This window comes from Papio anubis, chromosome 1 (assembly GCF_008728515.1).
Source record: "Papio anubis isolate 15944 chromosome 1, Panubis1.0, whole genome shotgun sequence".
NCBI classification, from domain to species: domain Eukaryota; kingdom Metazoa; phylum Chordata; class Mammalia; order Primates; family Cercopithecidae; genus Papio; species Papio anubis.
The window spans coordinates 149,188,524-149,205,418 of record NC_044976.1 but is presented as its reverse complement, the minus strand read 5'-3'; the positions used below and the strand labels follow the sequence as shown (position 1 = coordinate 149,205,418).

Here is a 16,895-nt window from a genome sequence, read left to right as displayed (position 1 = left end):
TGAGTCTTACAGACTATTGTTGTATAGATGTGGCCCTGTGCTCAGAGTGAGGTGGGAAACCACAGAAGGGTTTTGAGCAGAGAAGCAACAAGATTCAACACACACACACACACACACACACACACACACACACGTACATTTTTTTTGAGATAGAGTCTTGCTCTGGCACCCAGGCTGGAGTGCAGTGGCATGATCTTGGCTCACTGCAACCTCTGCCTCCCAGGTTTAAGCAATTCTCATGCCTCAGCCTCCCAAATAGCTGGGATTACAGGTGCCCGCCACATGTCTGGCTATTTTTTGTATTTTTTTAGTAGAGACGGGGTTTCTCCATGTTGGCCAGGTTGGTCTCGAACTCCTGACCTCAGGTGATCCACCCGCCTCAGCCTCCCAAAGTACTGGGATTACAGGCGTGAGCCACCATGCCCAGCCTTGATTTATATTTTTAAATGATCACCCTGGCTGTCATGTTGAGAATGGGCAGTAGGGGCAAGACAGAAGCTGAGTGCGCAGAAAGGAGGCCGTGGCAGGAATCCACATGAGTGGGTGTGGCGGGGGGCTGTGTCAGGAGGGAGCAGTGCAGGTGCGGAGAAGTGGTTGGCTTTGGATCTGACTTGAAGGTAAAGCGGATTTGCTGATAGACTGGATGTGGGGTATGAGAGAAAGGGAAGACTCAAGGGTGACTGAGTTTTCTGGCCAGCACAGCTGTAAGAATGGAGCATCCATTTGCTGCTGAGATTTGGGATTATAGGGGTTAGGGTGGTGGCAAGAGCAGGAGATCTGTCCTATTCTGCACCCCTGTGGAGATGTCAAGCAGGCAATTGAATATGTGAGTCTGGAGTTCAGAGGAGAGTCTGGTCTAGAGATAATAGAGTTGGAAATTATCAGCATATAGATGGCACTTAAAAGCCACGAGTCAGGATGAGGCCACCTTCTGTGTCCAGTTGTTCTGAAGAAGCATGGAGTGTGGTGGTCCCTATTTGTATCACTACTAGGACCCAAGCACCTAGACAGTAGAGCAAGGACCAGGCAGCCTGCCCCACCCTTCCCTGTAGCAATGTTCACAGCCTTGGGACCAGGTGTTGCTCCAAGTTCACTTCTGTCTTACACACTTGCACTGTTCCACACTTGGCAACCTTGCATAAGACCCCTGGAATAATAAACATGGTGAGAAGTCTGGGAGGCGGCTTCTGGTGATGTCATAGTGGCTTAAGGATGTCAGAACTGAGGTTCCACCATTTTATTGGCCTTTTCCTCGTGGTGGCAAGTGGAAGTGTTTCACGCTTACTAAACTGGCATGACTGCAGCCTTTGGGCAAGGAGTAGTGAGACTGACCTAAAAGATGGTCCTAGTTCACCACTTGCAGGTGGCACCCCAACATGGGCCGATTAATGCCATTTTGGTTGGGAATGGGCTTAGGTGCCTTCTCTGAAGGAGCATCATGGGCTTCTCCCAAATTTGGGAAGCTGGTGCTCTGATGCTCCAGGTGAAGTCAGAGGTGAATGGGGTTTGCCCTTGGGTCTTGAATCGAAGAAGAGGCCGGGAGAGGGTGGCTAGGTGATGATCCTGAGGTCGTTCCTGGTTCCCAAAGAAAGGAGATGTTTACCAAACAGAATCTGTTTCGGCTTTAAATGATTACGGTTAGTACCAATAGTTATCAATTTGCATATTATCCTTGTCTCAAAATCCAAATGCATTTTCAAAATTGGCTAACTTTTAATTTACTAATATATTGCTGGTATAATTTTAACTTTGATTTTTATTCTTCACTCACGTGTGTATGTGTGTGTGTGTGTAGGGGTTTTCACACAAAAGTCTAGAGCTTTATTTTTTTGGGGTCCTTTAGCACTAGCACTGGACCTTGTCTGCCAGCTTTTGCTGGCAGTAAAAGGCAGCGTATTTGAGATAGGTGGCATTTCTTACTACCCTTTAAATGTGTCCCTTTTGGATTTTATAGGTAGCCCCTGAAGAAGATGAAAGGAAAAAGCGGCGGCGAGAAAGAAATAAGATTGCAGCCGCCAAGTGCCGAAACAAGAAGAAAGAGAAGACGGAGTGCCTGCAGAAAGTAAGTGCCTTCTAGCCTTCCCCTTCCTCTCGCTCATGCCTATCCTCACCAGCTTCATGTGGCTGTCAGAAGAAGAGTTAGAAAACCCCTTACCTGGTTATAATTTCCCAAGAAGGGCCTTGTAGCTGGTAGCAGAAATGCCAGTTGCAGAATAAGGAGGTGGCAAAGCAGTAAACACAATGGATGTGACTGTGGATATATAAAAGCAGGTGTGTGAATTCGTCTGATGCCCGACTCCCAGCAGCCTCGGCCAGTTCATACATGTCCATCAGCTTCCAGGCTGCAGGACATGCCAACCCAGTTAAAGAGGCTTCACTTGACTGTTTTCCTGAGAAAAGGAAGCTGCCAGCTCTCATTTGGCTCACTATGAATAGCCTTTAATTAATCTCTTCAAACAAGTAATTTCCTTAATCCACAAGCAGTGGTTACATTTGCTTTGCATTCTTGTCTGTTTCCTAACTCTACAGTCCTTCTCCCTGGCTTAGCCAGCAAGCTGAGCCCCTGGCTGTGTTCAGCCGGCCCGCCTTGAGAGAGATACAGCTTTTGTGGGTAGGCAGGGTGGCCGGTGGTGCCCAGCAGTCTTTCCAGTGGTTGCGTCCCTCCTCCAAATGTGGTTAGGCCAGGGCAGAGTCTTAACCCAGGTCCCACAGATCTCCAAAGGGTTATATTAATTGCTTCAGGGGATCAGTGAAAATTAGGGAATTTTGTGTGTTGCCATATACATTTTTTCTGGGGAGATGAGCTTCTCATTGAGATCTGTGACTGAGAATCGACTAAGCCTCCATGAGTCTGGATTTCTCCCCAGCTCCCAAGGCCCTTTTGGGTTCTAGAAGACCTGCATATGGGCTGTTGACTCATGCAAATGAGGTATCCGAACTATTGGTTCCTCTGCAGCTTCAGTATTAGTAGAGTCACAGGCCACCTCTGTGGCATCACCAGGGCTTCTCTGAAGAAGAGGGTCTGCATTTTCCTAAACCTAGTGCTGCTCTCCCATCTCCCATCTTCCTCTCCCAGCTTGATGGGCCCCAGGGTGTCCCAGGTGCACCCCTGCATCCAGGCAGCAGTCCAGGCCACTCTCTCCTCACTGGCCCTTGGCTCCTTTCTTGATGCCTCTGTTGCTTGTCCCCCAGGAGTCAGAGAAGCTGGAAAGTGTGAATGCTGAACTGAAGGCTCAGATTGAGGAACTCAAGAATGAGAAGCAGCATTTGATATACATGCTCAACCTTCATCGGCCCACGTGTATTGTCCGGGCTCAGAATGGGAGGACTCCAGAAGATGAGAGAAACCTCTTTATCCAACAGATAAAAGAAGGAACATTGCAGAGCTAAGCAGCCGTGGTATGGGGGCAATTGGGGAGTCCTCACTGAATCCTCATTTTATACCGAAAACCCTGAAGCCATTGGAGAGCTGTCTTCCTGTGTACCTCTAGAATCCCAGCAGCAGAGAACCAGCGAGGCGGGAGGTCCTGAAATGACTCAGTGGGCCCTTCCCATTCTGCCCCAGAGTGGGTCTCGGACCAGGGCAAGTGCATCCTTGCCTCAACTCCAGGATTTAGGCCTTACCACACTGGCCATTCTTATGTTCCAGATGGCCCCCAGCTAGTGTCCTGCCTGCCTTTCATCTGGATTCTACAAAAACCAGGATGCCCACCCTTAGGATTCATGCAGAAGTGTCTGTACCTTGGGTGGGAGGGATGGGGCCATCTCCTTCACCGTGGCTACCATTGTCACTCGTAGGGGATGTGGAGTGAGAACAGCATTTAGTGAAGTTGTGCAATGGCCAGGGTTGTGCTTTCTAGCAAATATGCTGTTATGTCCAAAAATTCTGTGTGCGAGAAAACTAGGCAATGTGCTCTTTTGATGTTTGTGTCACACAACACTGATGTGACTTTTATATGCTTTTTCTCAGATCTGGTTTCTAAGAGTTTTTGGGGGGTGCGGGGCTGTCACCACGTGCAGTATCTCAGGATATTCAGGTGGCCAGAAGAGCTTGTCAGCCCCTGGAGAACAGAATTCTCCCAGTGTTAACACAAAATCCATGGACAGCATGATGGCAGGTCCTCTGTTGCAAACTCAGTTCCAAAGTCACAGGAAGAAAGCAGAAAGTTCAACTTCCAAAGGGTTAGGACTCTCCACTCAATGACTTAGGTCAGGAGTTGTGTCTCGGCTGGAAAAGCCAAAGAATATTCCATTTTCCTTTCCTTGTGGTTAAAAACCACAGTCAGTGGAGACATATTTGGAAACCCCAGTCAGTGGCGCCTAGGTGGTGCCCAGGCTTCAGCATTATTGGATGTCGATAGCATTGTTTTTGTCATGTAGCTGTTTTAAGAAATCTGGCCCAGGGCGTTTGCAGCTGTGAGAAGTCACTCACACTGGCCACAAGGATGCTGGCTACTGTCTGTTAAAATTCTGATGTTTCTGTGAAATTCTCAGAGTGTTTAATTGTACTCAATAGTATCATTACAATTTTCTGTAAGAGAAAATATTACTTATTTATCCTAGTATTCCTAACCTGACAGAATAATAAATATTGGAACCAAGACATGGTAAACACGTGTTGTATTGGTTTCTGTTCATTTAAATCTGTTGGCTGTTGAGATCTAGCCATTCCCTGCCTTTCCCTCCCCATTATGGGGGTTGCCTAGCTTTAAACTTCTCCAGATGTCATCCTTTGCTCTTTGGGGCATCACTAGATGGGATAGTTGACTTTCAGTCCTGTTCCTCAGTCTCGGGCACCTTCTGCTCAATTTCTCATTGACAAACCCTGAAACACGGCACCAAACATATCCTTTAGATCAACAGTTTGGTGTTTAGAATTTTGATATAAAATCTGAATTGCTAGATACCTTAATTATTTTCTCAGAATGTACAAACACCTGAAACATACACCTGCTGTTCAGCTTGAACCTTTGACCCCTAACATTCTGCCACAGAACTCCTCTCAGAGAGTTACTCACTGGAGTTACATCTGTTATGTCTAAATGTGTGTCTCATTGTTGGCAAATACATATCAGAAAAGAATGGGAAGCGGTACTGGAGGAAGAAAGAGGGAACCATTTTAGACAGCATGGGTGTGATAATTCAAAGAAAGGTATTCCACCGAATTTCCTGGAATTTCCAGGGCATATGATTCCTTAGGCCTGCAAGAGAGCCAGGCCCCCTTGCTTTTTGTGCTTCTCTATAAGGTTCACAGGCTAGACATAAAAACTGGCCACTTGCCACTGGTGCCATTCTTCAGAGAGTCACTGTCTTCATTAAATGTCAGATTCATTCGTGCGAATTCTGTGCCTACTTCTTTGATCTCATGTATGGTTCCTTTAAATGATCACTTATGACACAGGTGTCTTCATTTTACTCTCTTAATCGCACATCAGGGGTCTTTCCTAGTCTGTCAAGAGCCATCTGATGTTAATACCATTCACCACTTCTTTCAGGAGATAATCTATGTTCCTTTTGTTGGTGGAGGGGAAAACGTCTCTTGCATTTACCTTCTAGTCATGGGTAGAGGCACCAGCCACCAGCCATTATGAAACACAAGACAATTTGTAAGCTGCCATGGACAACAATGAATTAGAGAGGAAGGAAGTTGGGGGCGGATGGTGGCTGTGGCAAGAAAACTTGATGTGTATGGTAAGTGTAAATGAAGTTCTGTCACAAATGCATTAAAAATTGTTTTATGGGCCGGGCGCGGTGGCTCAAGCCTGTAATCCCAGCACTTTGGGAGGCCGAGACGGGCGGATCACGAGGTCAGGAGATCGAGACCATCCTGGCGAACACGGTGAAACCCCGTCTCTACTAAAAAAAATACAAAAAACTAGCCGGGCGAGGCGGCGGGCGCCTGTAGTCCCAGCTACTCGGGAGGCTGAGGCAGGAGAATGGCGTAAACTCGGGGGGGCGGAGCTTGCAGTGAGCTGAGATCCGGCCACTGCACTCCAGCCCGGGCGACAGAGCCAGACTCCGTCTCAAAAAAAAAAAAAAAATTGTTTTATGTAGCCAAGGTTATGTTTTGATACTTTAATTTTAAAAAGGATGATGACTATGCATTTACCATCAAGTTATTTCGTTTCTTTTGTTTCACATTTAGAGGAAAGGGAAGGTGGGGGGATCTGAGAGAATAAGCTTAGATGGGGCCACCACCATTGTCAAGCACCCGGTTTGACAGTGTCTTTGCACCGAGCTGTCTCCTGTTGGTAGTGGTGATGTCACACTGCCAGGGTGTGGAAAGCCACCCTCCCTTCCCTCTCTTGCCTTCCACCTGCCCCGCTGGCTTTCCCTGAGAGCTGGCCTGATACCTCTTTCAGAGTCAAGAGCTTTTAAAGGGTTCTGGCCCAGGGCAGGAGTTCTGGAATGGAATCTTTCCACTTTCTGTTAACTGAAATACTATTTTCCATCTGTATCCTAATTTCTCCCCACGGGCTTTGAATAAACCTTCAACACGCCAACCCATGTCAAGCTTTCTCCTCTCTTCCCTGTCCCATAACCTCTGGTTGGGTTCACGTACTGTTTCTTTGTGGAGTGAACAGTGTTTCCAATTAGAATCTGCCTGAAATGAGGCCACATTTGCCCACTGAGCATCCTGTGTTCTTATGGTGGCTCTCACTCCAGAAGATTTTAACACGGTCTCATCAAACACTGCTTTCAGGAAGGAATTTACACTTAAAAGGACTGTTAAGGACTAATGCTAACAGAAGCTAACATTTATTGAGTAGGACAATACACTAAACACTTCACATGTATTATCCCATTTAATCCTCACAACAACTGCTATCCCCATTTTACAGATGAGGGAATGGAGAGCTCAGTAACTTGCTCAAGGTCTCACAGTGGATCTTTCCAAAGCTGAAGCCTATGCTTTTTTTCAACCGCAATGGTTTCAAACAAGAGTATATACATTTGTGAGTGTGTGTGTGGGGGGGTAAAATATACAAAAAAATTGCCATTGTAACTATTTTGAAGTGTACAATTCAGTGACATTAAGTACATTCACAATGCTGTGTAACCACTACTATCTAGTTTCAGAACTTTTTCATTGTCCCCAAAGGAAATCCTGTACCCATTAAGGAGTTACTCTTCTTTCCCCTTCCTTCCAGCCTCTGGCAACCACTAATCTGTCTTCTGTTTCTATGGACTTGCCTGTGCTGGATATTTTATGTAAATAGAATCATACAATATGTGGCCTTTCAAACAATATGGCTGGCTTCTTTCACTTAGCATAATATTTTCAAGTGTCAGCCTAGTGTATTATGTAATAGTGCCTTATTTCTCTTTATGGCTGAATGGTATTCTGTTATATGGATACTCTACATTTCGTTTATCCATCAGTTGATAGACAGGTGTGTGTATGTTAAGAAAGAGCTAGCCTTTATCTTCAAGGACTGAATCTCTAAGGTAGGATTTCAGGCCTAATGTCAAGCTGGGAGAAAAGACAGTTGGAAGCAGGGGCTCCTTCTCAGAACTTCCAGGGAACAGCTTGGAAATAACTTATTCCTGGGCTAGCTCTGTGGGCACGGCAAGGCAGGAGGTATAGTGGCACCTGTTCCCCATGGGTGTAAATGGCTTCCAAACTACTTCTGCATGGTAGAGAGGTGAGTAGAGGAGGGCCTTTGGTAAGCTCCTGGAATGTAAGCTCACAATTTCCATCCTACCCTCTTCTCCTGGCATTTCACAGGGTAGGGGGTAAGAAGAGGCATGGGGCAAACACTGGGGGCCTTGAGAAAATATCTGGGCTCCCTGACACAGGATGTTGGTATAAACATGATGGAGGGGAGGAATAGAGGTGGCCCCCTGGATAATTTAATCCCCAACTCAGCGCAGCCCCTTCCTGAAGTGGTTGTCCTAGATTCTCCATAACATGCACACACACACACACACACAGAGAATTAATTATGCAACTTATTTGGCTTGCCCAAGCTTTTTTTGTAAGTTCTGTAGTGGTTCAGAAGGAAGACTTTAAAAGCAGCAACACTTGTATTCAAATAATGCCTCCACTGCCTACAAGTTCTACGAATGTAGGTAAGTTACACAACTTCAGTTTTTTTACCTGTAAGATGAGAAGAGTTGCACTAGTCTCAAACTGGAATGGAGTTTGATACATAGTATGGCACCTAGGAGAAGCAATCTCTCATGTTATTATTAAAGGTTGAGGTTATTACTAAAGTTTTCCGTTGTCAGCATGAACTGAGATCTTTATGGAAGAGTGGGCTAAGAACCAAGACTGCCAATTCTAGGTCAGAAAAAATTTTAAACCATGTACTCAAATGGTTCAAATTTATCCCATTATCTTGCACTCCTATAGACCCTGTCTAGTTACTGAATCTTTTGAATTGGGAGTGAGGAAAGGGAAGCAACCACACAATATTTTCTCATTTGAAAAAATTTTATTTTGGCACCCACTTGAGTACCTGGTAGGGTGGGGCTGCCCTCTATGGGGGCAAAGAAGTATTAGTGAGGGGATCATGGCCCTGGCCTGGGGGATGACAACAAAGGGCTATGTGACAGCAACAGGTCACAAAGGGAAGCAGAAGATAAATATGGCCGCAAAGGGGGTTTAGGCAGAGAGGGTGATCACTTACTGTCACTAGGACTACAGTTTGTAGACTCTCAGGGAGAGAGACTACAAACTGTAGTTAAAAAAATCGGAGGTGGAGGTCAGGGGGTTAGACCCAGAAGAAAACCTCTCTGGAGCCCACCCTGCACCTCTACATCTTGGAAGAGTCTGCAGTTCAGGCACCCTACAGAACCCCCCACAGCAATCATCTGTACTCCCACCCCCACCCCGGCCTCTGGGAGGCTCTCAGGCAACAGCAGGGGCCTGTGGGGTGGGGTGGGATTGAGAGACAAGCTGCAGAGCCATCTTTGTGACCCAGGAGCACCACTGGTCCCTCATCTGCCACCGAGGCCAAGGAAAACCCAGAGACCTGCCTCACCAGCCCTGCCATCGTGCTGGAAGACAGCCATGAATGGTGATTCTCTGCTGCCGTATTATACGGCCCAGAGTGGCTCCAGCATGAGCATGTTCAACACCACCATGGGGAGACTGCAGCGACAACTGTACAAGGGGGAGTATGATATATTCAAATATGCACCGATATTTGAGAGCGACTTTATCCAGATCACCAAAAGGGGAGAAGTGATTGATGTGCACAACCGTGTCCGTATGGTGACCATGGGCATTGCACGAACCAGCCCCATCCTCCCACTCCCAGATGTCATGCTGCTGGCAAGACCAGCCACCGGCTGCGAAGAGTATGCTGGACATGGCCAGGCCACCAAAAGAAAAAAACGCAAGGCAGCCAAGAACTTAGAGCTCACCAGGCTCCTCCCCCTGAAGTTTGTACGGATCTCTGTTCACGACCATGAGAAACAACAGCTGCGCCTGAAGTTTGCCACTGGCAGATCTTGCTATCTGCAGTTGTGTCCTGCTCTCAATACACGGGATGACCTCTTTGCTTATTGGGAAAAACTAATTTACCTCTTGCGGCCACCCATGGAGAGTAACAGCAGTACCTGTGGCATTCCAGCTGAAGACATGATGTGGATGCCTGTGTTTCAGGAAGACAGGAGGAGCCTGGAAGCCGTGGATCTTCAAGGAAAGGGGGATCAGGACCAGGTCAGCATCCGGAGCCTCCACATGGTCTCTGAGGTGTGTGGGGCCACCTCTGCTGCTTATGCTGGAGGGGAGGGACTCCAACATGACTTTCACAAACCCACTAATGTGCTCAATGTATCCATCCCCAAAACATCTACGGAGCTTGCTGAGGAGCCAGCAACAGGGGTGACTAAAGAGGCAGCAGCAGCAGGGGCAGCTGCAGGGGCAGCAACAGGCACCGTAGCAGGTGCCTTGAGTGTGGCAGCAGCCAATTCTGCCCCTGGACAAGTGAGCGTAGCCATAGCTGGGGTGGCCACCATAGGTGCAGGAGGAAGCAAAAGCAACATGGCCGTTGCAGGCACTGCCAGCATGGCTCCAAACAGCACAAAGGTGGCCGTGGCAGGGGCTGCAGGCAAGTCCTCAGAGCATGTTTCCAGCACGTCCATGAGCCTTTCCCGAGAGGGCAGCATGAGCCTGGCCATTGCAGGAGTAGAACTGACCAGCAGGACTGCTGCAGAAACAGACATGGATGCAGCAGCGGGACTTCCTGTCTCCACCCGGCAGAGCAAGAGCAGCCTGAGTGGACAGCATGGAAGGGAGCGAACCCAGGCCAGTGCTGAAGCTTGCAAGGAGGGGAGGGAAAGAAGGGAAAAGGACAAGGCTCTTGGAAGGAGTTCCCGTCGCCGCAGGACAGGTGAAAGCCACCACAAAACAAGGGGGGACAAGATTGCCCGAAAGTCCTCCAGCAGGTCCTCATTCAGCCACAGAGCCAGTAGAGATGACAAAAAGGAGAAAGGCTGTGGCAGCCCAGGGAGCAGCAGGCACGGGGACTCGCATAAAGGTGTCAGCCACACGCCCATCTCAAAGGAGTCCAGGACCTCTCACAAATCTGGGAGGAGTTTATCGACCACCAGCTCCGGATCCAGCAAGAGACTTGGCAGGATTAGCTCTTTCCTGAGGAACGTCAGAGCCAACCTTACTACAAAAGGAGTGGGCACACCACATGGCAGAGATGTGGACATCATGGCTAAGACGGTGGAGAGGAGCACCAACGTGGCCATCGCCGAGACAGCAGAAGGTGGCCAGGGGCTGGAGATGGTTGGTTCTATGACACCGGACATCATGGAGACAATGACTTTTGAAACCCAGTAAATAAGACCCAGAGATGGAAGCTGTAAAGGAGCCCAGAGCTCATAGGAGTGTCCCTGGAGAGCCTATTCCAGCATTCTTTACTGCCATTTAAATAAAGAACCATACATCTGAGAGTGGCTTGCTGGCTGAATTTTTGTGTCCCACAGCCCAGCAGTGACCTCACAGTGGATTCTGTGATGTCAACTGTGCTGCAGCCTGAGACCCCAGGATCCAGCCAAGGGGAGCCCCACCTCACACCCATGCTCAGCAGAGCCTAGATGAGTGCTCCAGCCTTTCTCAACCTCTTCCTCGCTTTGGTTCGCCAGGACTATGGCTGAAAGTCTGGTTGGGAGCTTGGAAGCTCTACCTCCACCATCTCCCCATCCTTTTTATAAACTTATCCCCCAAGCCCTGGAAGATACAAAGACAAAGCAAGAACAGAACTCTCACCCCCTTGCACTATTCAGCGGAGGGAGTAAGGGAGCAGCAGCATGTGTTGGCAACCAGAGCAGGGAGGAACATTGTCTAGACTTAGCAATTCCACTCCTAATTATACTCCCAAGAAACACACATGTTCCATGAGACAGTCATGAGAATGTTTATAGCAAAATAATACTGGAAAGTGCCTAAATTTCTGACAACAGAATTGAGAGGGGTATATGCAGTGACAAAAAATGACAGCTACACATATTATATGCATAGATAAGTTTTGCTCTTTCAAAAACTTTAAAAAGCAAATTGCAGAATAAGATAAAATTCTACCTACAGGACAGTTCAAAAACAAGATCAAATACAAATAATATGTTACATATGTGATACGTGTTTGGTAAAACAAAACCAAGGGAGTGGGAAAAAATTCAGGACAGTGGCTTTCTCTGGGGTGGGAAGGCAAGAGATTGGATCAGGGAGGTGAACACAGTCTTTCAGTGGCGTTGGGAATTGTTTTAGATCTTAAGCAAGGAGGTAGGTACAAGGATGTTTATTATTTTGTTGGCTTTTGCATTTCAATATTGAGTTTTGCATGTTAATACCTCTGGAATCAGAATGGTCCTACAATCACCGTGGCAGTTCTGATGAAGTTATTGCTCCAGACATATATTCACCAATTCCTTCTCCTTAATGCTTTCATTTTTACGCAGGCACAAACGTAATCTAAGTCTGAAAGGCCCATTTGGTTAAGATTCAGATGTGAATGACATTATTACAAAAAGCCTTGGGAAAGAAAGAATGATATCCCTATTTTACAGAAGAGGACACTGAGGCTCAAGAGGGTAACTTGCTCCTGTCACACAGGGACCTTTGCAGATCTACCAGCCCACTTCTTTATGCAAAGACCTGCCTGAGACATGGGAAGGAAGCAAAACCAGCAAATCCAAGGAGAATCGGGCAACACAAGAACCTGAGACTTACCAAGTTCCTACCACCATGGTCTAAACTTTATAGAGATGAGCACCAAAATTCCTGGATTGAGAGGAGGGAATGTGGGGGCAGGGGAGATGCCTGGTGGTGAGCTGCTGTGAGTTGGCTTTGGAACTTCAGTGAGCTCAGAGTCCTTAGTTGGCCTTATCTCAAGAGTGTCCAGACCACCCTTAAGCCATGTCTGGCTCCCAGGCTTCGCTCCCCAGCCTCTGCCTCAGCTAGAAACAGACCTCCCTCCTGGAATTCCAGGCTTTGCTCCCCACAAGGGACCGCTTCTGATGGGGGCTGTATCTCTTTGCAGCCCAGTCCTCACCCAGCTGCTAATAAAACACTTAAAAGCCAGGCCCAGAATGGTTTCTCCATATCAGATCTTCAGAAAATTTCTTCTGCTGGGATTCCAAAAGCAATTAAACCACACATGAGGGGGTTACCAGTTAGGTCACAGCATCCTTGCTACTTGGACCTCCATAGTTAATTCCTAAAGCTACTTTTGAGAAAAGTCACACACTTCATTATGCAGGTAAGGAGAGGTCTCTTCTGTCCATAGAGGGAATTGTAGGCATGAATCCATGAAAGAAAGGGGGTTGAAAAAGAAAGAAGGCCCAAGACTTACACGTAGCCACCATTTCCTTCTGCAAAACAAGGCTCCTGACCCCAAGATGAGGAATTAATGGAGTGAGTCAAGTTATTCTTAACAAAGGGGAGAACATGCCAAAGATTAGACATGAATTGGCTCTGTGAGGAAAACAACCTCAGAATCATTAACCCAGAACTCTAGAGAAGATTGGGGGGCCTGCAGGGAGATGAATTAATGGTTTACTCTCGGCCAGCTTTTCCCTTGACCCAAGTGGGGAAATTACAAAAAGATCACATCGCATTCCTTTAATCTTCTGATTTCCACACAGGCAACTGTAGGTAAACACTGGTCTGGAAGACAAAAATGCAATACAAACATTTGTACAGCCCTTAGCAGTTTATAACACCCTTTCATTACGTGTTCTCTTCTGATTCTCACATCTCTCCATTTTGCAGATCAGGTTGTCTAAAGGACTTGCTCAAGGTGGGAGGTGATGGGGCAGAGGGAACAACTCCAGTGCAACAGCTTTTGGGCACCACCGATGTGTGCTGGCCACGGGTCCCACATGGAGGTACAGAGCCGATGGAGGACACAGGACAGGCATATGTGTGAGTAATTATTGCAACTCTGAGTGACGGATACAATGACAGATGCATGTTTAGGGAACAGGATTTGTTCAAAGGAGGGATTTTGGGACACGAGTCAGGAAAGGCTTCACAGAGGAAGTGGCAGTTTTGAAGGATAAGTAGGGCTGTGTGCCAGGTGAAGAAAGAATGGGGAGCAAGGGTAAAAGTAGCAGAGGTGTAGAGTGAGGGGTGGAGAGAGGGAATTAGGCCACGGAGGAAAATGTGTGCAAAGTACAAAGACTTGAAACATCACAGTGTGTTGGGGCGATTGTTGGGTAGAAGACCAGGAGAGAGGAGGGACACAGGGCAGGAAAATCAAGTAGCCAGATCTTGGGGCCGTGGGGTGCTGTGTGGATGTCTGGCCTTTGGGAGCCACTGGAGGCTGATGTCTGATGGCAGTGAGGGCTGTCTGGTTCCAGGGTGGAGACTTGATGGGCAAGGGGCTTCCTGGAGCCTGGGACCCTTCAGAAAGCTGTTGCACTAATCCTGGCCAGAGATGGGAGGCCCTGAACCTAGCTGGCTGTTAGGAGACCGGGGGAGAGAGTCAAGAGGCGTTGAAAAGATGAAACAGGACAATTGTCTTTTCCATGCCCTGAAAGATAGAGCACACATGGGTTAGGCCTGACACTCTCCTAAAGGAGGCAGAACTGACAAAAGTGGAGACATCTTCCCTCTACCATGACTGTTGTTCTGTAAAGGGGGCGGCAAGCAGAGGAGCTCATGGCAAGCAAGGAGGAAGATGTTAAGGTGTGAGAAAACAGCTTCTAGACCCATGAGGGGCAAAACACAAGGATAAGGCAGCCGGGTGGGGCTGCAGGGCTTCAGCTCCAGAGACCTCTGAGAGTAGAGGTCTCCTAAACACTTCATTTCTCATCTGCTGGGAACTGGGTCAGACGCTCTCCCATTGGGCTCTTCTCCGCGGGGCATGAGTCGCCCAGTAGAGCCTCTGGTGGCCATGTGCTGTTACTGCAGGTCAGGGCTAGAATAGGGGGAGCCAGGACTGAGGCTAAGACACAGTCACCCTTCCCCTTTTTCACACCACAATCAGCCTGGTGCTGATTCACTTGTAATCAGCTCAATCCCTCAGCTGGTGGCCACCCCTGAGCAGGCAGCGGGCAGAGCTGCGAGCTGGTAAAGATGAGTCTCATCCAGGCAGTGTGGCTCTAGTCTCCTGGCAGTGAGGTGACAGAGCGTGGAATGGCCACAAGACAGGTCCCCCAGGAGGCTGGGCTCCCATCAAGGGGACAGTGAGTGACTGCCAAGAGTCGGGGTAGGGTGGAGTTAGTGTCGGGGTCCCTCTGTAGGCTGGTGGTCATTTGAGAAACACTTGTTGAGCACCTACGATGGGCCAAGATGGGAAATCAGGCACTGTGAAGATGCTGCCATACACAGCAGTAACACAAACCCAAGTAGGGATGGCTCTCGGGCAGCACACAGAAGGAGGCTTTGCTGAGGAGGGAAGGTCTGAGCGGAAACAGCAGGCTGAGCACTCCTGGAAGAGGCTATGGCATGACAGGGAAAGAGAAGGGCTTGGGCGACATGGGTCTGTTAACAGATGGCAGACAAGCTCAGCGTGCCTGGGTGCAATGTGTGATGTGCTGGAGGAGAGCCGGCGGTGGGGGGTGAGCAGTGGGAAGAAGCATGAGAGTGTGAGGAAAATTAGGCTGGAAGGAGGATGAGATCTGGAAGGGAGGTGGAACTGACTAAAGCAGAGCGCCTTCCCCCTGCAGGGACTGTTGGTTATAAAGGGGACAGCAAGAAGAGAGGCTCACGGGAAAGCAAGGAGGAGCGTATGGCTTTCCAGGTCTCCATTCCCGAATGCTGCATAACTCCCCTGAGTCCTGGGATTTTTCACTACCCAAATGGGAGCTATAGTGCAGGGGTGAGGGGTGTGCACAGCTGGGCTCTTCGAGAACAAACGGTCAAAGGAAGCCCAGACTCTTCCCCTTTGCCAGTTTAGAGAACCTGAAATGTGTCATGAAGGCCCATGTCTTCCCCACACTCTCTAATGGGAGCTTTCCCACAGATGTGCCAATGTATTGATCTCTCTTCCCGGGGGCGGCTGAAGGATGAGGCCAGTCAGCATTGACCGCAAGGAGCCCCAACTGGTACGCCAGTGTGCCATTCCAATGTTGTCATTTTCTGTGTATGCTATGGTCTGCAAATGTTGGGAAGCATCTTCCTAGACATGCACACAACACAGTGCGTGTGAACTATGAGCGCAGAAGCCAGGAGCAGCTGAGAGGCACTTTCCTTAAAGAGCTGGCCTGTTCCTCACAGTATCAGATGATGCCAATCTTGTCACCCCTGTTTTCTCTTCCCACTGACATTGGCATAGCCCCAGAACCCTGTCTTAAAGCAATTTATACTGGGTCAAGCAGAGATGAGAAAAATGTGGACAAATATAGTATATTTTTCATAAAACTTTTCATAAAGTTAAATATATTTTTAAAAGACCTGTTCTGGCCGGGCATGGTGGCTCACGTTTGTAATCCCAGCACTTTGGGAGGCTGAGGCAAGTCGATCACCTGAGGTCAGGAGTTCAAGACCAGCCTGGCCAACATGGTGAAATCCTGTCTCTACTGAAAATACAAAAATTAACTGGTCTGGTGGTGCACACCTGTAATCCCAGCTACTCAGGAGGCTGAGGCAGGAGAATCGCCTGAATTTGGGTTGCAGTGAGCCGAAATCCCGCCACTGCACTCCAGCCTGGGCAACAGAACAAGACTCTGTCTCAAAACAAAACAAAACAAAACAAAACAACCTGTCCTTTCCTTTGAGACTATGTCCTTCCTCCTGTATCTTACTGTTTTATTTTGAAGTATGACACATATGCAGAGCAGTGCACAGGTTAGAAGCATACCACTCAACGGTATTTCACAAAGTAAGCAACCCCAGGCAGTTAGCACCCGGATAAAGAAACAAAACATCATGGCACACCCTCAGTAACCATCTCATGATCTCTTTCAGTCACTACTCCTAGGGGTAACCACTATCCTAACTTCTAACACCATAAATTAATGTTGCTTCCTTTTCCCACTACATATAAATGGAATCACATAATAATGTACTTTTTTGACTGTGGTTTCTTTCACCATCATGTTTATGAGATTTGTCCATGTCTTTTCTGGTAATAGTCCATTCATTCTGTTTGCTGTACAACATTCCATGGTGTGAATATGGTACAATTTATTTATTCATTCTGCTGTTGATGGGAATTTGGATACTAAAACATCACTGCTTCTCACTTGACTGGAGCAAAAAAAAAAAAAGAAAAAGAAAAGAAAAGATTACTGCTATGGACATTTGTACACAGATCTTTTGGTTAAAATGCTCATAAATTTTTGTAGGGTATATACTTAAGAATGGAATTGAATATATGCATATTTTCGGCTTTAGTGGATACTACCGAGCTATTTCCCAAAGTCTCTATGCCATTTTACGCTGCCCCTTGGCATATATGAGAGCTCTGGTTGTTTCATATCTTTGTCAA

The 16,895-nt window shown here is 47.7% G+C and overlaps 2 protein-coding genes across 4 annotated transcripts in view; both read left to right on the top strand.

Annotated features, from left to right (window-relative positions):
- Positions 1-4,612, top strand: part of ATF3 (activating transcription factor 3) — a 53,952-nt gene extending 49,340 nt beyond the window's left edge. For all 3 annotated transcript variants that reach the window (XM_003918789.5, XM_003918788.4, XM_021933355.2), the window contains exons 3-4: positions 1,955-2,062; positions 3,193-4,612. In XM_003918789.5, the coding sequence (XP_003918838.1) occupies positions 1,955-2,062; positions 3,193-3,390 (306 nt within the window). In that variant the 3' untranslated portion in view covers positions 3,391-4,612. The remainder of the gene's footprint in view (positions 1-1,954; positions 2,063-3,192) is intronic.
- A 3,980-nt stretch (positions 4,613-8,592) lies between these two features.
- On the top strand, positions 8,593-10,912 carry FAM71A (family with sequence similarity 71 member A). The gene has a single exon (XM_003918792.3). The coding sequence runs from the start codon at positions 9,017-9,019 to the stop codon at positions 10,799-10,801; it is 1,785 nt and encodes a 594-aa protein (XP_003918841.2). The 5' UTR covers positions 8,593-9,016; the 3' UTR covers positions 10,802-10,912.
- Positions 10,913-16,895: the final 5,983 nt, after the last annotated feature.